The following is a 21394-nucleotide window of genomic DNA, read 5'->3' on the forward strand; positions in this document are numbered from 1 at the left end:
TCTCCACTTCCCTCCCCCGCCCCTCGCCTTGTCTCTGCTCTCCTGTCGCCCACCCCCTAGTCCCAGCCCCACCCTCTTATCAGCCAGCCCGGGGTTCTCAGAGCGCTCCCTCCCCTAGCAGCAGAGGACCTCTCATTGGCTGCCGTCACCATGGCAACTCACTGTCTCCACCCGCCCCCCCCCTCACTTTCCAGAGCGGCAGATTTGTGGCGCTCCGGGCTTCTCAGGGCTGGGAGGGAAGAGGAAAGAGACCGGGGGAGGGGAGAGAGGCTCCCTTGACTGCAGAGGCGGCCACGCAGTTCAGGTTGGCTTGGATTCCGGTTCCCAGCCTGGTACGCAGTGTGGCCCCCTTCGTGTCTGCACGTTGAGGGAACCATTTGGGTGTCCCTCGCACCCCCCATTCCCTCTGAGATGGGCCAGCGTGGGGTCCCAGGGCGCTGGGTTAGTGGCATGCAGCATGCACTAACACAAACGTGTCTTTCACAGAAGAGATGCGTCCGTCCTGCTGCCCTGGCAGCACTGCTGGGGGGGTTACACAAGAGAACCAGAGGAAGTGAGCTTTGAAGACCCACAGGCTGTCAGGGGGCATTCGTTACTCTGCTTGTTTGGCCCACCCACCCCGGGCGTGGGGGGCCTGAGTGGGGCAGCCTCTTGAGTGCTCTCCCCTCCTGACCTAAGTGGGGGGTTTGGAGACATGCATCCACATGGGACCCCCTGGAGAACAGCACAGGGCCGTGGAGATGAGATGCCGACCAGCGGGTCCCGGCTGTGGGGTGCAGCCCGGGGAGCAGTGCCAGGGCCTGAGAACCTGCCTTTTCCGCAGCCCACCTGTGGGATGAGCACACCCATGTCTTATACATGCGGCCACTTTGATGTGCAGATGAAGGCTAGTTGGTGCTTTTGTAGTCAGAAAAATTAATTTCCAACCATGGGCTGAATTCAAGGTAACTTTTTCTCATTATGTGAGTTCTCAAGTTAGCAGGGCTGTGGTGGTAGAAAGTCAGGGTCCATAAGATTGATGGGGGTTGAACAAACCCTCCTTTAAAACGGTGAAGTGATGGAATTCAGACACAGGCTACCATGTGGATGACCGTTGAGGACATTATGTTAAGTGCAGTCAGCCAGAAACCGAAGGACAAAGAGCGTATGATTCCACCTGCATGAGGTAATACATGAGGTAACGAGTTTGCTAGAACAGGCAAACTCATTGAAACAAAAAATAGATTGGAGGTTACTGGGGTTTGTGGGGAGAGGGAAAAGGGTGCTATTGTCTAACAGAGACAGAGTTTCGGTTTGGGAAGATAAAAATTTCTAGAGATGGGGATGGGGATGGTGATGGTAGCACAAAATTGGGAAGGAACTTAATGCCACCAAACTGTCCACTTAAAAATGGTCAAAATGGAAAATCTGATGTTATGTGTATTTTATCACAACAAAAATCCACTCCCCCCAAAAAAGGGGGGCGAGGCGAGGCTGGGTGGTGGATTGGTCTGTACCTGCCATGGGGGTGTGGGGATGGAGGGCCTGCCCTGGGAGGCTTTGCTGGGGAGCAGTGTGCTGGAGGGCTCCACAGGCCTGCACACCCCTAGCTGCCTGGCTTTGCCGCCTCCAGTCAACTGGCTGAGGGCGGGCAGGCTGAGAAGGCTGTGTCCCGGGCTCCCTGCCCTGGTTTGCGGAGGAACCAGAGAAGCTGCCACAGATGACCCATCACCCCACTGTACAGTTCCACCTTATTTAGGAGTCACTGGGTTGGTGGTGACCCTCAGCTTCAGTCACAGTCTCCCTCCCTCTGGAAGGCCCGGGTGGTTTGGGGAGCTGTGAGGACCCACCAGCGCTGGCCACGTGGCCCACACCCCAGCCAGGTGGAGAGAAAGCTCTGTCCTCCTGGGACCCCTGTGCCACGCCCTCACCAGCTCCGCGGGCTGGGATGCCTGCAGCCCCTCCTCTTCTGACTCACTGTTCAAACCCACCAGCCCTTCTGACAGAGCTGAAAACAGGCACCAAGCCCTCCGGGGAGCTATTTTTAGGGATCATCTGTTCTTTCTGATTTCTCCTCTAGATTCCATATTCTCCCACCCCCAGGTCTGGAAGAGCTACAGATGCTGGCAATCATTCATCATCCCCCCTGTCCAGGTGCTCTCTCTTCGCTGGGCAGCGCAGCTTGCAAGTAGGGCCCTTGCCTCCACCTTCTCGTACCACTCCCTCTTCCTTTCTTCATCCCCACCCTCCAGCTCCCGAGCTCCAGCGGCAGCACGGACAGCAAGCTATTTGTCTGACATCATCTTCTACTCCCCGGCCTGCTAAGAGTTACTCACTCTGGCAATCCTTGCTCCGCCAGAGGAGACTGTCCAATTGCCAAGCAACCCGCTGTTGGCCAATCACGGAGCTTGGAAGTGATGTCATGACGAGAGCTGAGCAGTGGTGCTGATGTGGAGAGAAGCCCAGGGTACCACTAATTGAGGGAGTGAAGAAGGGAGCAGCTCGCTTCTCACCAGACTGCAGGTAAGTAGAAACGGAATGCAAATTATTCGAGGCTTTTCAGACAAAAGGGGAAATACAAAACACAACAAAACACAAACCAGCAGCTGCAGGGAAGAGAAGCGAGGGGTCTGGCACCTATTGTGTTGCCTTTTGGTTTCACTCGATCAATTAAACTTTGTCAAATCCTAGGGTAAACGGGGCGAGGCGAAAAGGATGATGCTTGGCAGAGGGCTGAAGGTGGGCTCAAGGTATTTCTTCTTTTCTGGAGCTCAGGAGACAGAGGACGGGCGGGAACTGCCAGAGTTTCTTTCTGGTCTGATGTCACAGTGAGTTCTTTCTGCATAAAAATGTCTTGTTGCTGAGGGAGAAAGGTTTTGTTCGAAGTCCGGCTTCCCCTGGAGTGGCGCTGACCCCTGGAGCCCTTTCAAGCTAGTCGCTGCCCTGTATTTTCCATTTCCTTTCTCAGCCACAGCTGCTCTGTCTCCCTTTCCCGTTCACAGCATCCTGTGCTTTCTCCTCTGTCTGCACTGGGTTACTTTTTTTTCTCTTGGTGCTAAGGACAATGAGATCACTGCCTCTTCCTCGCCCCGCCCCGCCCTGAGGTCAGCCTGGTCCTACCTGGGCAGGGCCGGCTGGCTGTAAAGCTGCAAACTGCGGGGACCCATAACTGCCACACCCTGGTCCCTGTCTGTGGCCCAGCCAGACTCCTCTGCGCTCAGCCCACCGCCCTCACCAGGAGTCTAGGCACTGTCCTCGCCTCGTCCCCGGGACCCCGGGATCTGACAGCCAGTGGTCAGCTCTGTCCCCACGCGGTGGTGCTGTCTTTGTCTTATTCTTCTCAGGAAGACACAGTCAGGTGTGGAGGAATCGCATTGTCCTGAAAAGGGCAGGTCCCTGGGGTCCCCTTGGGTGGCTTGGAAATATTCAGGCTGCACGTGTCCAGATACCCAGGGCAGGGATACCCCTGTGTCTCAAGACCAAGACAAGTGTAGGCAGGGATGGCCAGAGGTGGCCTGCTGGAGTCCTGCGGTGTGGGTGGGAGGTTGAGAGGGAACATGGGGAATCTGTCTCCACTGAGGCTGCGGCCCCCTGGAGGGGGGAGGACACATCTCCCAGAGGCGGGGAGTCGGGGTGCCAGGGGGATGAGATCATCCTTCAGATGAGGAAATAATGGTCGTGCTGGAGCGAGCTGGGGAAAGGTGTGATCAGTGGCTTCACAGAGTGAAGCTAGGGTCGTCCGGAGACCCTGCCCCACCCCTCAGGGCCAGCCAGACCCCCTCTCCTCAGCTCGCCCCACTCCCCCACCTGGCTACTGGAAACTGTGCTTCCGCCCCTCCTTGAAGCCCACTTCTCATCACCAGTCCCGGAGCACCTGTTAGTAGGTGTCAGCCCTTTTGGGATCCCCAGCTCCACCCAGGCCACCCCTGGAGCAGGTTAGGAGTGGGCAAGGATATTTAACTGCTGGATGGATCCACCACAGAGCACTGTAGGGAGTGAGTTCCCCATCACCAAAGGCATCCAAGCAGAAGTTGAATGACCACCCAGTAGGGTAGCTATAGAGGAGATTTCTGCACCGTGTTGGAGACTGGTCTAGATTAGTGGTTTTCAAACTGCAGATTGAGACCTATTAGTGGATTGTGAAATGAATTTTGTGGGTTGTCACTGGTATTTTTTTAATAAAATGAGATAAAATAGAGCAGAAAAAAGTCAAAATGCACTCCATATAGTATAGCAAATAATGTTTCCTGTGCTATTTTTTACTTACATATTTTTATTCATGTTAAATATAAATATATATTTATAAATTTATTTTATATTGTTATATGTATGAATATGACTATATCTATATATTTATGTTTATATTTCAGTTTTATATGTGTGTATATATGTCTAGGTATATGCATGTGTGTATGTATGTATATACATACACATGTCAGTATCATGACATATGCATACTGGATCACGATATAAAATGTCATTCTTTATTGTCGGTTCCAGTAAGTAAAAGGATTGATAAACTTTGGGCTAAGTGACCTCTAATTACGTTTTCTAACCATAAGACCATAAGCCTATGGATAGCTCTTACTAGCCTGTGAACTTCATTTATAATTTAAAAGTAGTTTTCCTCGTGGTAAAATACATATAACATGAAATTTTTTAACCATTTTAAAGTGTAGAGTTCAGTGATATTAAGTACATTCACATTGTTGTGCTACCACGCCGTCATCCATCTCCAGAACTTTTTTCCTTTTCCCAAACTGAAAATCTGAAATGTATTCCCACTAAACAATCGCACCCTCCAGCCCCTGGCAACCCCCATTCTCCTTTTGCTTCTATGAATCTGACCACTCTAGATGCCTCATCTAAGTGGAGTCACACAGTATTTGTCTTTTTGTGACTGGCTTATTTCACTTAGCAGATTATCTTGGAGGTCCATCCATGTCACAGACTGTGAACTTCTGGACAGAGAGAACTGCTTTGTTAATAAGTGTTCCAGGTATAAAATAGATGCCCCAAGTCCAAGTGTTGTTTTAAATGGAAAACTACATCTCTTTAGGGAGATGCTCTAAAGGACCTTTGTTCTAAAGGACCCATCAAAGACAGAGAAGTCTGATCTAATATTGTGTCTCCTGAGCAGACTGTTGAACAGATATACTGTTGGTAGTGGGGTAGCGGGTAGTGAGTGTCTTGCATTTCTTACTTAATATTTGGGTTTCATTTTGGCTCAATAATAGAAATCCTGGGGCCAAGTGAGGTTGGCTGCCTTTTCTCATCCAACTAGGCCACTTTTAACCACATTTGCCCTATGGGGGAGAAGCAGGCTGCCTGGCAAGATTTAAAATAGAGCAATAAAGACTGATAAACTGAGACCCAGAGAGTAAGACAGGAAAGAGGGGCACAGCAAAGAAGGAAGGTAAGAGAGAGCTAAAGAGAGAGGCGAGTGTCTATTAAGCCAACCGTCCAGAAGGGGAAAATTCAGATTTTTGTGTTCTTGGTTTTAAATAATTGGATATTTATAAAGTCAAGATCGTAACCAAAGAAAGGCTTAATTTTTCCTAAAATTCTAAGATCCTTTCTCCAGACCCCCTTGATATCTTTATATTATTTCCTACCTACCTGGAGACTATCATTTGGAAATACAGAATTCCTAGAGATTTTGAAGTCATAGGTAGATAGAGATGAGACATTTTTTGGTGGAGAGGAGGATAGAAATTTGGGGGAAAATTCTAAAACCTGCAAAATGTAATTTTTATAATGGCCTCTAGGGAACCAAGCTCTCTCCTTCCCCACTACTCACCCCCCCCCTTTCTTTTCTGACTTGGGAAATGAACATGCATCATGTATAATTTAATTTATTTGCTTATTAAATTAGAATTTGCTGTGTTTAGAGATGTGTTAGTCTTGGAAAAAGGTTTATTCTTCTGTGTTTCTTTGGGGAAGAGTAAGGACCGAAAAAAAAAATCTCCCCTGATATTTTAAGAAGCATTTTTCAGGTTTTAACATTTTTAGTCCCATGTGGAAGACAGGAAGACACAGAGATACAGGTACACTAACCCTGTCTTCCCTTAGCACACCTGTTCTGCTTCCCCAGCAAAGCTCGCTTTTCCATCAGTTCAAACTCATCGCCATGTGTCTATTCTCTTAGAGTCCTGATGCCAACGATGGATTGGGGGAGGCAGGAGGACAGAACAAGATTGGAAGGAGCAGGGGTCTGGGGTGGTTGGCCTAATTTATGACTGGGCACAGGGAACCCGGGAGTTCAGAGGACAAAGCAGTGAATGTGAATCCAGAGGGAGCTGAGCGCATACTCAGGAGTGAAAGATCCAGTGGAGGAGGGGATGGGCAGGGTGCAGAGTTCCAGTGGATCATTTGGATGTGAGTGCCCAGAAATCCAGACCAGGTGGGGAGCAAGGTTCAGTCTGAGTGTGTGGAAACAGGTAGACAGGCTGTGTCTGCTGACGGCACAAACACAGTCGGACTATTGATGCCGGGACAGATCTGTCTGTTTCATGCACCTGCCACCAAACCAGATATGCAAGGACTCAACAGGATATCATGAACCTCTCCTGGGGAAAAAAATTACTCCAGAAGTAATCTAACTCATCAAATTTTTATTAAATTAAAGGAAAATAAATATGGTATTGATAATGATCACCAAGAAAGAAAATGCTAGAATTTAGAGTCATCATCTAATTCTAATCAACACATTTAAAAAGCTGAGTGTGAATGTCAAACATCTTGAGGCCAAGGAATAGGCCTATTAAATTCAATCATTGTATTTCTTCTTAGTACCTTGCCTTGCATATAGCAGGTTCTCAATAAATGTTTGTTGAATGAATAATATAAATAAGAAAACAATAATGATAATCCAGAACTGAAAATCTAAGTCATTGTGATAAAATCAGGTTTGTAGGGAGAGGAAGTAAAATAATGCTGAACCTTTTATCCCACATAAAGACAACCATTCGACACCGTTTTAGTCTTCGTATAATGAAATATACACGCATACCTCGTTTTATTGCATTTAGATGCCACGTTTTTTACAAACTGAAGGTTTGTGGAAACCCTGTGTTGTCAGATGATGGGTAATTATTATTTTTATAATAAATATTTTAATTATGGCATGTGCATTTTTTTAGACATAATGCTATTGAACACTTAGTAGATTATAAGTCTACAACTTTTATGTGCACTGAGAAACCAAAAAATTCACGTGACTTGCTTTATTGTGGTGGTCTAGAATTGAACCCACAATGTCTCTGAGGCATGCTTGTACATATAAATGATTTTAACTTAAAAATAAAAACGAAATGTAAAACTTACCAAGCATTGGAGAAGAGTGAAAGATCAAGGAAATAAGAGTGATGTTGCAAAAGAGAAGAGTCTCCCTTTAATGGAGCTAAATGTGGGGCCAGAAACCAGGTTCTGCTCCTCCAGCTTAATCTTGGGAAAGACACTGGACCTCCTGGACCCTCTGTCTCCTCATCTGAAAAAGGGTGTGAAATGGAAACACTAAAGATTTCCATGGCTCTTGGCATTTATGGGCAGAGAACTTGACCCCTGGAAATGTTTGCAAATCTATTGCTTGTTCTCTGATGATAGAAAATGATCTAACTTATTACACTTGTAGGTCCTGTGTGTACATTTTAACAGGGACTTTCTCAGGCATTGCTTGATGCAAAAGAGGGTTTAGTGGTGAGACTGGGCCACCCGTGGATGGGAGGCAGATTTGGGGCAGGTGAGCCTTTATGTGTCTTTCAACCACATGCCCTAGGCAATCAATCATCTTACTTACATTTCTACTTGGCCTTGGGTATGAGGCAGTACCATGGAACTTTGACAAGAAGACTTTGATTTAAATAGCATCTTTATCATCTTTTACTTATATGACTTTAGGCAAATCAAGTTGCCTAAACTGATCATCTGAAAAATGGGTATAATAGTATCTATTTGATAAGATTTGGAGGGAAAGAAATGATTCACAGGTCACAATTATGTAAAAAATATTAAGCATAGAAAAAAACGAGAAGGAAATGCCAGTAGCCAAAAGTAGCAAGATGACAGGGATTTGTTGCCTTTTCTCTGTCACGTAGATGTTCTGAAATATGATGTTAATGCAATTGTAATTAAAACATTACAGATAAAATGCATATATGTATATATATGCCTTTGAAAGTACCTGGTAAACTGTGAAGCACTATAGAATATTCCTGTTGTGACCAGGAATAAGATTACAAGATTATTGTTCTATGTACCGGTACTTCCAAGTGCTTTGACCTCAGGACCTCACACAATACTGGGTTCTAACCCCTTGCACCCTATCCTGTGACCCTACGGGGAAGTCCATGCCTCTGACTTTTACTTCTAATGTTGATTCTTCCATCTATACTGAATGGAAGATAAAATCAGGCCAGAAAGTGCCATCACTGTGGATTATCCGGGGCTGTCAGTTTTCTAGACTTGACTTTTCTCCCCTGGCTTGCTTCTCAGTGTGGTTGTTACAACTAGGAGGGGCTTTCAGACTCAGGCCGCCAGAGCTCTGCCTTTGCCAACAGGTGACACCTCCTTATTTCCTAGAAGCACCATTTCAAGGAAACGAAGCTGCATGTCTCAGCCTGTGAGCTACTGTCTGGAAGTTTCTCTTGATCAGGGCTCCCACCATCGCTTCCCCTAGGATGCAAACCTCAGGACAGGTGTGATCAGACAAATGCCAGTTCCCCAAAGTCAGTTGATGTCACACGACAGCCAGCCCTCAGGATCTGCGGGATGTGCACTCAGGGACGTGGAGGGCCGACTGCACCAAAGCATGTAACATAAGGGACTTGAGCACCGTGGATTTTGGTATCCGCGGGGGTCCTGGAACCCATCTCCCATGGATAGGAAGGCACAACTACATTCTGCTTTGCTTAAGGTCCATCTGTGACTCCAACAGTCCCCTCTTGGCTGTGCTCTAATACCTACTCTTTCTCTCTTTATAACATGGTCCTCATTACTGCTGGAGAATTGCCAAAGGCTAGCAGAAATTTCCAGAAGCTCCAAATTCCCACCCAGGGGACCCATTTTATTTTCATTATTGAAAACCCCTGTGGTTATTCTAGGACCTAGTTGAGGGCTTGGCACAGAATTAAATATTCAATAAACACTGGAGGAAGAATGAAAACCACATCATGAAAAAATAATTTATCTTCTTTGAAAAAAAACAACCAAATAAGACACTTGGCTGCCAATCAGAGCCTTCTGGTTAGTATGAAATCACCAGGGTTACCGCACAGACATGATATGATTCCATGACATTTAGAGAGCTCATGCAGCTCATTGCAGGTGAATGTTGTAACTTCAACAGGACTTTTAATAAAAGACTGATAATTAGCATGACCTAAAGTCCTGCTTGTGGTTAAAGGACCCGGATCAGAACTCAGTGCTTCCATGCGCTGATTCTGTGCCAGGGCTCCTATGCTGTCTCTGAACGCCCTTGCCAGGGGCCACTCTATTCAAACCATTTGGATGTGCATTAGCTTCTTTTCTGTCAAAAATAGTCCACATGGGTTTTGGCACATGTCGATGGCAACATCTGGGCAGTGCCTGCAGTGACAAATAAAATGCTTGCTCACCTGGGCCACGTGGGCAGTCAGAGATGCCTTGGGAGGTCAGGCGTGCACCCAGTAAACAGCCATGTGGCATCCGTAGCTGGGTGCTCTTCTGTCACCCCTGGCCATCAGCTACATTATAGAAAGCCTGGGGGCACAGGTCGTCATTGCTGGTCTTGTAAAAGAAGTCCTTCTGCATCCCCGTCCCCAGTGGGTACCCCTGTGGCCCCCATGTGGGCTGTTCCTGGTGTGTGGGAGGAGAGAAGGGGTCAGTATGAAGGGAGAAGGCACTGACAGGAATCCAGAGGCTTGGTCCCATCTCTGCCACCAATTCAGTGTGACCTCTGAATCTCTAGTCCGTAGGGAGGAGCATATTGGCATTATGGAGGGGACAGTTGTTGGTTGTGTGGGATTGTGTGCAAAGCAGGACATTTATAGAAATGATGTGACTATTGGCATGAGGACTTATTAGGGTACCATGTACCTGCAGGTACACATACATAGATTATCTAGAGGAAAAAATCAGACCGTGTATAGACACTGGTTGGCTGAGATCCAGTGAATGAATCATGGATTTGAACCTAGACTCTACCCCTTATTGAGTGTATCAGTCTCCTGTGGCTGCTGTAACAAATCACCACAGACTCAGTGGCTTCAAACAACAAGAATTCATCTGCTCACAGTTCAGGTGTCCAGAAGTCCAAAAATGAAGGCGTCAGCAAGGCCACACTCCTCCAGAGACTCTAGGGGAGGATCCTTCCTTGCCTCTTCCAGCTTCCGGTGCTCCAGGCTCTCCTCGGCTGGTGGCAACATCACTCCAATCCTTGCCTCCATCTTTACATGGCTTTCTTGCCTCCGTGGATCTTTCCCCTGTATGTTTTTTATGAGGACACTTGTCATTGGACTTTGGTGCCACCCAGATAATACAGAATGGTCTCATCTTGACACCCTTAACTTAATTAAATCTGCAAAGACCCTTTCCAAATAAAATCACATTACCAAATTGCAGGGATTGGGACGTGGACATAAATTATTGAGGGATGCCATTCCCGCCTGTACTGAGTGACCTTGGAAATGCCACTTAGCCTCTTGGAGCCACAGTTCACACCTCTATAAAACAGGGATAGTAATTCTTACATCACAATGTTATGGTGAAAATTAGAGTGAAAGCATTTGTCACATAGTACGTGCTCTATAAATATACAGTTTAATGTTGCAGATTCCAACCCTGTGAAACTGAGAGCTCTCAGTTGCAAATCCCATACCTGTGCCCATCGCTAGGATGTCTCCTCTTCCCTGTCCTGTCTTCCTTCTATGCCTCTCTGACCTGTGTTCTCTACCTGGTTCCTCCTGCTCCGAAAAGTCCTAGCATATCTTCCATTGACAAGCAGGAAGGACTTGGTATATATTTTTTATTAAATCATGTCCTCAGGCCAAACTGGCTTTCCCTGAGTCCCCAGGACCATGGAAGAAGCATCAGTCAGCATCAATTCCCTCCCCTGGCCACAAGGAAAGAGCTTATAAGTCAGAAAACCTGGATCCTACCAGCTCTACCACCAGCTAGCTGTGTGACCTTAGCCAAGAGTCTTAACATCTCTGAGCCACAGGTTCTTCATCTGAAAGCAACGCTGGTGATGCCTGTCTTGTCAGCCTAGCTCAGCCTCTTGCAAGGATCAACTGGGCTAATGCAGGGAACAGGGGCTGTAATCTGTCAAGTGCTCCGCAAGTGTAGGGTCTTAATGATCATTCCCAGCTCAGACTGAGGGGCATTGTCCCCAATTCCACGGACCTACTTCTACAGAAAAAGCCCAGCCCCATCCCCTTCTTTCTTAGGGTGTCTTTCTCTGCCTCCTCTTTCCTGTTTGGACCCCCATTTCTGATCCATTAACTAGGTTAACGTCTGAGGTCACACCTTCTCCTGGCAAGGGCTCATTCACTCTGCCAGTCGTCCCAAGAGCCTGGCTGTGAGTGGGAGATGGAGTAGAAAGGAGACTCAGGACCAGGGATGTCACATCCAGGCACTCAGCCCACCTCCCTGTGCAGGGACTCACTGGCAGTGCCAGGACCAGCTTGACTCGGAGGAGAGAGGCTCATTGTGCTGTATCAGGGGGTGCGTGGCAGGAGCCTCTGGCTCCAAAGCACAAGGAGAACACAGAGATGCTTCAGGGAACAGAATCCTTTCAGGCCGAGTGACCTGGCTCTTTTCCTTTCTAGCTGCATGACCCTGAGCAAGCCACACAAACCCTCTGAGCATCCTCATCTGCAAGTGGGGACGACAGTCCTTACCTGCAGGGCTGGTGATGACTCGGAAGCAGGTGTGTGTGGTACCGGGTCGCTCTCCCGATGAAAAAGGCTGAGAAAAGGAAACTGATACTCATTCAGCACTCTCTTGCTGGAAGCTTCACATATGCTTTTCTCATTTAATTTGTACAACTCTGCAGAATTAAGATGGGGAGAGCGAAGTCGGACGTGCCAAGTGACTAGTGACAGCAGCGAGAGAGAGGAAGTCTGAGTGTGACTCCACCCTGGTCCAGCCCCAAAGCCAGAGCTGAGCCCACTGCACCCCTTGGCTACCCGGCTGCTCCCCAGCCAGCACAGACAGTGGTCCCTTGGGGGGGGAACACCTCAGTAAGGAAGGAAGGGGGTTCTAAGTTAGTCTCAGAGTCCCTTTGCCTTGTGGGGTTACAGGCAGTGAAGCTGTGACTTCATGTCACCCTCTGCTGGCACAGCGACCACCAAGATTTTATTTTATTAGTCAGGGTTCTCCAGAGAAACAGACCAATAAGACACATATAGAGATTTACCGTGAAGGGTTGACTCATGCAATTATGGAGGCTAAGTCCCCAGAATCAGCTGTCCACAGCTGGAGGTCCAGGGTGGCCAGTGGTGGAATCCAGGTCCAAGTCTGAAGGCTGGAGTATCAGGAGCTCCCATGTCTGAGGGCAGGAGAGGACGGATGTCCCAGCTTAAGCAGAGAGGGAAAAATCTCAGCTTCTCCACCTTTTTGTTCTAGTCTGGCCCTCAGCGGATTGGGTGATGCCCGCCGCATCGGGAAAGGCCATTTTCTTTGCTCAGGCTCTCAACTCAAACGCTCATCTCATCCAGAGACACCCCCACACCCAAGGATGATGCTTACCAGCTATCCGGGTATCCCTTAGCCTAGTCAAGTTGACACAGAAATTAACCATCACAGCAGCCAAGGGCCAAGTGGTTCCCATGAGGACTACTCGAGCTGGCTAGTCCTCACTCCACAGATAGTAGCTTTCAGTAGCGCCCTGCCAGCGACTATCCCCCAGGCACTCCCCAGCCTGCTCTCTCCCTGCCTCTCCTGTTTTATCTCCTCCACACCTGGTCCAGCGCCAACCAGCTTGAGACCCCACAGGCACCGAGCTTTCTCACCCCGACTCTTGCAGGCGCTCTTCCCCTGGCAATGCCCTCCCTGCCGTCTCTACCAGAACAGTCTGAGCAGGAAGGGCCAGGGTGGGTGCAGGGGGAACATCAGGACACAGTTAGTTTGCAAACACTTCCCAGGCGATTTCTGACTTAAGGTTTGTCTCTCACCCTAAACTTCATTCTGGGCCAGGCCACTGAGCCACACAGGGAGACAGATGAACACCCGCTGATACGTTCAGTTTGTGGAAACCTGTGTTTGATACGCTTGAGTTTGGGAAGCCAGTTAGGAAACTCTCATCAGTGCATGGGAAGTGGACTGGATCGGGGTGATGTGGACGACAGGGTGTCCATGTTTGGGGAAGGGAAGTCTGGCTTTGAAGTGAGAGCAGGTAAGGGACCTCCTGAGACTCCCCGCCACCCACCAGTTGTATAAAGACCTTCCTTATGTGAATAACCTGTCAGCTAAAGTGCTCTGTTTCTCGGATTCATGACAGTGTCCTGAGCTGGTGGCAGACCTACCCTGATTTTCACTCGGACTCAGCTCTCACATTCCAGAAGACATGACCCTGGCTGGTGGGTATCAAACTGTTGATGTGGTGTGCGCCGCCACAGAGGGTATTTCTGTGCACACATGTAGGGACTCCCATACTCACAGAAAAGAGAAAAGGTGGCTGGAAACACATCTAAGGGTTAAAAGAGGTTATTTCTAGACGGTGGGTGGGATCACAGCAGAGCTTTTATTCCTTTTACTCATCTGTGTGTGTGTTTTAAAAAAGGTTTTTACAAGGGAGGAGGGTATAGCTCAGTGGTAGAGCGCATGCTTAGCATGCACGAGGTCCTGGGTTCAATCCCCAGTCCCCCCATTAAAAATAAACAAATAAATAAACCTAATTACCTTCCCCCTGTAATTTTTTAAAAAAATATAAATAATACAATATCCATGTATTATTTTTGCAGTTAATCATGTTTTTAATTTGGGAAAGGAAATGAGGGGAGAGTTCAGGGCAGGGTTGCGGGTACTGGCAGGAGCACACGCCAGGGTCCAGGAGAGGGTGAGCTGGACTCAACACATCAGCGTGATCTCCCCGGTTTCCAAATCCTCCCCAGACACAGAGAGGCAGGATGGGGGACTCCTCCAGGCCTCATGGACACCAGCCCTGCCGGCTTTGACCATGGCACTGGGAAGGTCAGGGGAGGCCCACAGCCTGACCTTGCTGTCCAGGGAGGGGCAGGACCACGGGGAGGGTAGTGGGCTGCTTTATCCTCAGGGAAGCACTGCCAAGTACTTTGAATAGAATGGAGTGTGGATTTCCTGTGCCTGGAGCGGAGGGAGTGGAATATCTGTGGCACGGGCTGGGAGACAGAGGGAGAGGTCCCAGGTGCCAGGCTGGGGGAGGGCGCTGGTGTTTGGGGTCTACACCTGCCGGCATTTTGCATTCAGTACTAAAGGGAGACTGTGCTGGGGAGAAGATGGTGTCCTCTGGGTGCTCTGGAAGGCTCAGCTCTCAAAGGTGGACAGGATGGGTCCAAATCACACACAGGGATCCTCAACAGAGCCGCTCAGGGCAACAGGGACTGGATCCCCAGCCAAGGCGGGGTCTGGGCGCCTCTGTGGAGCCCAGAGACCTCTGGCTCCTCATGCACCCAGAGTCACCTGGATGCTGGCTTCTGGGTCTAGAAGGGGATCGCCACCTTCACCTGTCGGGTGTCCCCACAGCCTACAAAGAGAAGATGAAGGAGCTCCCGCTGGTGTCCTTGTTCTGCTCCTGTTTCCTGTCCGATCCCCTGAATAAGTCATCCTATAAATATGAAGGTACGTGAGGGTCACAGTTGGGAGAGTCAGGGAGGGGGGCTCCCCGTGCTTGTGTCCATGAGCCCAGCTCCGCCACCCCAGTTTCCCAAACATCTCCTCCCCGGGCCATGTTTTCTTCCCCAGAGTCAGTAAAACCAGTGCTGCTGATTCTGAGGGTCTAAGCACCAAGCGAAGGCAGGCGTGGGCTGCAGCCTGGGGGACTAGACAGCAGGTGGGGGTCTGAGTCAGACCCTCTGCAGAGTGCACTTGATCTCAGCTTTTGTTCATCCGTGTAACAAATGGATGCACCGCAGGACGCAGAGGTGAAGCAGGCAGAGAGCTTGACCTTGGGGACGCCTAGATTAGGAGATAGGACAGTCGTGGTGGACACCACCAGATGCCCCGGGTCAAGGTCTTCTCAGTGAAGGGTCAACAATGCTCTAAGCAGGTGCAGAGGTGGGAAGAGGACTTCCACCTGTGGCTACCCACGGAGGCTCAGGGTCCCAGGATACTGGCAGGGAACCTGAATGGCCACATCGTGTTTGGGGCGGGGAGTCGGGGAACAGGTCACCTCTTAATTTCCTGGGGCTTAAAAGGAAAGGATGGGTTTGGTCTGGAAATGAGAGATGGGAGTGCTCGGGTTACCTGAGATTGTTTCTTCTGTTTAGGCTGGTGTGGGAGACAGTGTAGGAGGAAAGATGAAAGCCAGCGGAAAGACAGTGCTGACTGGAGAGAAAGAAGAGAGCAGGGTAGGAGGGAGCAGGGGAGAGGTGTCCACAGGCTGAGCCGTCAGACGGGCAGGGGTCCAGGAGTGGACGGGCGGTGGGTGGCGAGTAAATGCATCACTGCGGCCAATTTGAACAAGAGCTCGACTCTGGGAGGAACCTTGTGGCAAAAGCAAAAGCAAAAGCAAAAGAAGTTGCTACAGCCATTATTAGGAGTCCCATACCCCGGGCCCCCTGCTGTTAGAGTCTGAGACCTTACCGTGGCTGCCAACACCTTCAGCCCCATCCAAGCCCTGTGACCTTTGGTGCCATGTTCAGGACAGACCCAGAACCCTAGTCATTGGTTTGCCTTGGGGACCCCAGACCTCCCACAGATGTACGCATGTGTGCATGCTTCATGGGGGCCCACATGGTCTTCGGGGATTGAGCAGCCCCTCTCCTGCCCTCTGCAGCAGACACGGTGGACCTGAACTGGTGTGTCATTTCCGACATGGAAGTCATCGAGCTGAACAAATGCACCTCGGGCCAGTCCTTTGAAGTCATCCTGAAGCCACCCTCCTTTGATGGGGTGCCCGAGTTCAATGCCTCCCTACCCAGGAGGCGAGACCCATCACTGGAAGAAATCCAGAAGAAACTGGAAGCAGCCGAGGAGAGAAGGAAGGTAAATGCCGTCCTTTCTTTCCTACCTCTGAGTGTGAGGGGGCAGGGGTTGGAGAAGACAGGTGGTGGCTCTGAGCTGGGGTCAGGTCACCACCAACCTCAGATATTCAGGTAGCACCTCCTGGATGCAGGACAGAGAATGAGGCACCACTGAAGGCAACAAAGAAATAAAAGCTCCAAATTTCTAGATGCTTACAGTTCGGTTAGGAGGATGAGGCACTGTGTGACACACCTCTAAGAGGTGACTCTATATGTGCAGTGACGAGGTAAGACACTGACAAACACTAAGGATTTAGGGAAGGGCTAGACCACCAAGGAAAGGGGTCCCTGACGGGGAGAGCGGGGAGAAGGTCATGCTGTGGTATACTTTCACCTCTCGGCGTGCCTTCCATGCTTTCTATTGATTCTCATGGCCCAGCTCTTATGCCATTTCTGTGTAAGCTTTTCTTTATCTTTGAAGCAGCAAATGGTCACTCTGGAGTTCCTACAGCATGTCTTTTCTCCCTCTTAAGTCACGCCACATGCTAGCCTTGGTTAGAGTTATTTATATGTGCCTTATCTCTACTAGACATTTTTCCCCTCCAAGTTGCTAGAATAGTGCCTGGTACATAGAATCTGGTCACTTAGTATTTGTGAATGAATGAATTAAGAATGAATGAATGAATGAGTGAATGAATGATGGCAATGAGAAAAAGAGGATGGAGGGTATAGTGGGAGAATCCAGGGAGTGTTCTTGCTTCCGACCAACGGGCCATCAACCAAGGCTCAAGGAAGCATGTGTTCTGGGTGTGGAGCTCTTAAGTCATGATGGTAAAAGTATACCCGGGCACGCCCACATTCAAGGGCCTCTTTGTCCCTTCGTGCTCCCCTAGTATCAGGAAGCTGAGCTCCTGAAGCACCTGGCGGAGAAGCGGGAACATGAGCGGGAGGTGATCCAGAAAGCCATCGAGGAAAACAACAACTTCATCAAGATGGCCAAGGAGAAGCTGGCCCAGAAGATGGAATCCAATAAGGAGAACAGGGAGGCCCACCTTGCCGCCATGTTGGAACGGCTGCAAGAGAAGGTAAGAGGTCTGGGACCGGGGAGGAGGCTCCAGGACACGCTCTTCCTTCCACGGCAAGTACAACGGGCACGCGTATCATTTCAGGGAGCGAGCAGCCTCAGGCAGGAGTGGCAGTATTTCTGTTAGGCTAGATCCTCAGAGAGTTCCAAGGGATCTGGAAAGTCATAGGCAAGAAACATGAACGGAGCTGAATTCCCTGGGGGACGTAAAAGGATGATGGAGGGAGACGAGACCTCTTATCTTGTAGAGGAAGCCTGCCTAATGCAGGGGAGTAGGGGCGAGCACGCAGTTGTGCATTCTCGGCTTCATCCTTGAATGGACCGGTCTGGTTTACAGAAAGATGCTGACTTGAGCTCCTGGCTCTAAGCCAAGGGCATGATGGGCGGAGTTGCCCACTGAGCCAGAAACACGATTCTCTCCAAACCTCTTGATATGGACGGAGTGAGTCACTGGTCTTTCGAATACTCTGCCTTTTGTCAATAAACCAAACGGTGTCACCTAAATATGAGAAACATGAGGGACTGAGGTCAGTCCCACGTGTCAGCAGAATAACAACAGCCTGTCCTGCTGAGAACACGCTGGCCTCGTTTCCCAAGTCTCATGGCTGCCCCAGTTTCTCCTGCAGCTCCTGGGAGAGCTCCAGCTCTGTGTTTTATTTCCAGGCGCCGCCTGCTGCGCGGTGACTCCCAGGACCCGATCGGTGGCCTCGTCCCATGGTGAGCAGCGTGGTCCCCGCTCCTTCCTGCCCATCCACCTAGTGTCTCAGGCCCTTGGCAAAGTTACTAGAAAGATCTAGTTTCTTTGCAGGGGATCTAGATGTTCTGTAGGCCCTGTAGCTTGCCAGCATGTGGCAGCCCCTCCACTCCTCGTCTTCATCCTTCTGGGGACAGCAACGTCTCCATCAAGTATCAGACGGGAGGGAAGTGTTCTGGGTCTGATTTCAGGCTTTGCCAGTTACTAAGGGATAGCCAGGAGCAAACTCTTGCAGGAAAAACATCTGGGATTGGAGTAGGATTGGTCCTGGGTAAAACCCAAGAGAAATATTGAGTCCAGAGCCATGATATGGGATTTGAAGGACTGCAAAGTGCTTTTACGTCTCCACATGCCTATTTTCACTAGAAGTCCATGAGGAAGCAGGACAAATGTTATCCTTGTTTTACTGACGAGAAAACCATGTTGGAGAAGGTCAAATGACTTGCCCAGGGTCACACAGCCACTAAGCAGTAGATCTGGGACAGTGACCAGTTCTTTGGACGTGGGTCCAGGTGCTTTCAGTGCTTGTTTGATTGTTCAGCACAATCGTCCTGCTGGCCTTTTGTCAGAGGGGCCACTGGAGGCCAAGGAAAGGGAGTCCAGAAACCCAGGGTTCTGCCCAGTGGACCTGGGGACAGAGGCAGATTTCTAGCTGGAGAGACTGGGAAGGCCCATGGTCTGGAGTAAGAGCTTTGGAGGTGACATAAGCCTCAAAGAAGCAAGGCTTCAGGGAAGATACCGGGGTGGGCATCACTCCTGTAGGATCCTGATCCCCCCTTCACCTTTGCCCACTGATGAAGGCAGGAAGTGGGATGACAGAGAAGTGTGTGGTTTCTGCCTTGCCCCCGGCCAGGGTCACCTTTAGTAACACCTCCATGTCAGTATTTGTGTGAGTCACTGACCATTTGCACCAGACTCATCTGATATAAAGTTTAAAACTACAGGTACTTGGACCCGACCCCAGACCTACCAGTCCTGGCGCTCTAGGGATGGAGTCTGAGGACCTCAGGCTGACCAGCTTCTCAGGTCATGCTGATGTTTGGCAAGGCTGAGAACCACTATCCAAGAAGTTCCATCCCCCACAATTTCCCCAGGGCCAAGGAAAGTTCTAGGGCCTCTCTAGGGACAGGTCTTTAGTTTAAGGTACACCCTGGGCACCTGGACTGCCTCTGTGGGCTTCCTCCAAGCGGATTCTTGATACCAGGATGTGATAATATCCTGATGGATGCCAGCCTCTGGCAAAGACAGAATTTACTGAGCACCTACTATGTGCAAGGTCTAATCTGAGGAACTGGGATATATAAAGAGAAAAGGTGTGCTCCCTCCCTGCAAGGAAGCCAGGGTCCGACAGAGGACCCGGATATACTCGCGATGAGCAGGGATGTAAGGCAGACTGAGATAAGCCCTTGAAGTGAACACCAAAATCACAGAACTCTAGAGGTCAAAGAGTTTTCCATCTTTGATCCTCTCTTTATTTGTTTTTTGATGGAGGTACTGGGGACTGAACCTAGGACCTTGTGCATGCTAAGCAGGCACTCTACCACTGAGCTATACCTGCCCCCTGCCTTAAAGATTAGAGAACTGAGCCTGATCAGTGAAGTGAGCGGGTCAAGGTCACACAGCTGATGGGCCTTTGAAGCCGGATCCCATCTTTTGGTTTGATGATGCTGGGAAATAAAAGAGGATTCTCTTACCACACTTGGAAGAAAGGCCACTTTGTGGAGCTGGACATTTCTAAAAAGTCTTCAGTCGATGTATACTTTACAAGCCCTCATCTTTCATCAAGGGGTTTAAGACAACTCTCGGTAAGGAGGTGGACCAGCCACACAAGGGCAGACCGGCTGCCTGTGTGGAGGGGCCGCCTGCAGTGGAGCTTGTCTGTTCCGGCACAAGCTGTCCTGAGCTTACATTAAGTCAAGCAGTGTCATCCGCGCACCCCCCAGGCCGCCAGGTGAGGGCGGCAGAGGCGGGTGGTCCCTGCCAGGTGGGTCCCGCAGGGAGGCTGGCCCCAGTCAACCCGCTCCCTGGGGCCACACCTGCCTCCTGCCAGGCTCACCCGCCACCTTCCGCCCCTTCTCAGGACGCCTCTGCAGACCTTGCTCTTCACTTCCAGTGGTGGCCACTCTTGCCTTCGGCTCTCCTGCCCCTCGGTCTCCCCTTATCCTCTGGAAGCCGGTGTGACCTGCCCTTTCCCCTCCCTCTCCTCCCAGGACAAGCACGCGGAGGAGGTTCGGAAAAACAAGGAGCTGAAGGAAGAGGCCTCCAGGTAAAGCCCAGAGGCAAAGAAGTTTCCAGAACGGCCGGACAACTCCAGCAGCTCCGCAGTTCCCGAAGCAGCCTGGCCCGCCGCTGGCTGCTCTCCCAGCACTGGGGTTTGGGGGGAGGGGGGTGGCCAGGGGCGTTTCCTCTGCTTTCGGTGTTTGTACTTGTAAAGAATTGACCAGTGAAGCCATCCTATTTGTTTCAGGGGAACAACGATGGGGTGGGAGAGGGGAGACAAGGAGAGAGGTTAGGAAAGGGAGATGGATGGAGAAGGACTCACGGACATTGCAACCCAGCCCAGGTCAAGTCCTCGGCTTTTCTTCACAGTGAGCATCCGGGCACCGCCTTGAGGGAAGTTAAACACAGGCAGTAGAATTCCCATGAAGGGCCGTCTTGGGTGGAGCGTGGGCTGCAGGGCGTGGCGCGATACCCCAGCCGGGGGTCGGGGGCCCTGCGGCAGTGGGATGCGGTCCGAGTGTGTGTGTGTGCGTGTGCGCGTGCGCGCGTGTGTTTTAACCATCATCTTTTGATCATCATGACCAATAATGAAACATTTACTCCAAGTCTCCAGTTCTTTATTTCCTGAATTTGTCCTTTGCGTGATTGATAGGATGTTCCTGAATTCTGCTTCCATTCATCAGGTGCCAGATGCTCCTTTTGTTCCTTAGTTTCATCTTTAGAGCATCTGAGGGGATGGGTGAGGACTGTTGAAACATGCCAGCCTTTGGCATTCTTGGCTTTTGCTGCTTCTTCTTCTTCTTTTTTTTGTTTTAACACTCCACCCTCTTTGTGGGCTGTCTGAGTGGACTCAACAATTCAATCCTTCTTGGACTGAGTGCAATGAAGTGATAAGAAAATAAATCCAATCTTCCTTTGTACGGATTGACATTCTAATATGGTCCCCAAGATGCATAGTAAGAGGGAAGTCCTCACTTTAGGGGTGTGGGGTGCTGAGTGGTCACAGATAGCGAGCGAGGAAATAAAATATTTGCTAGCGGAAAGCAGAGGGGTTGAAAACAAAGCCATAGGGACTATTTAAAGGTAAGTTAAGTACAGACTGAAAAGGACTGAGAGGATGAGGAAACCATCTGTGACCTGGGGAATAAGACAAAATGCTTTAGCATATGTGAACTTTAAGAAGGAGAGGAGAATGTATAGGGGATGAGGGAGCAGAAA

The 21394-nt window shown here is 49.8% G+C and overlaps 1 protein-coding gene across 4 annotated transcripts; it reads left to right on the forward strand.

Annotated features, from left to right (window-relative positions):
• The first annotated feature begins 309 nt into the window (after positions 1 to 309).
• On the forward strand, positions 310 to 20781 carry STMN4 (stathmin 4). 4 transcript variants are annotated; one of them, XM_072952491.1, is made up of 10 exons: positions 310 to 332; positions 824 to 944; positions 2232 to 2502; positions 13457 to 13535; positions 14680 to 14775; positions 15423 to 15503; positions 15932 to 16140; positions 17012 to 17203; positions 17866 to 17919; positions 20167 to 20781. In XM_072952491.1, exons 4-9 carry the CDS (start codon positions 13523 to 13525, stop codon positions 17884 to 17886), a joined length of 612 nt encoding a protein of 203 aa, XP_072808592.1. In that variant the 5' UTR covers positions 310 to 332; positions 824 to 944; positions 2232 to 2502; positions 13457 to 13522; the 3' UTR covers positions 17887 to 17919; positions 20167 to 20781. The 4 variants fall into 4 exon arrangements, with proteins under 4 accessions (XP_072808592.1, XP_072808591.1, XP_072808594.1 ...); XM_072952490.1 differs by lacking the exon at positions 17866 to 17919; XM_072952493.1 differs by lacking the exon at positions 15423 to 15503.
• Positions 20782 to 21394: the final 613 nt, after the last annotated feature.

The sequence above is a fragment of the Vicugna pacos genome, chromosome 31 (assembly GCF_048564905.1).
Source record: "Vicugna pacos chromosome 31, VicPac4, whole genome shotgun sequence".
Taxonomy (NCBI): Eukaryota; Metazoa; Chordata; class Mammalia; order Artiodactyla; family Camelidae; genus Vicugna; species Vicugna pacos.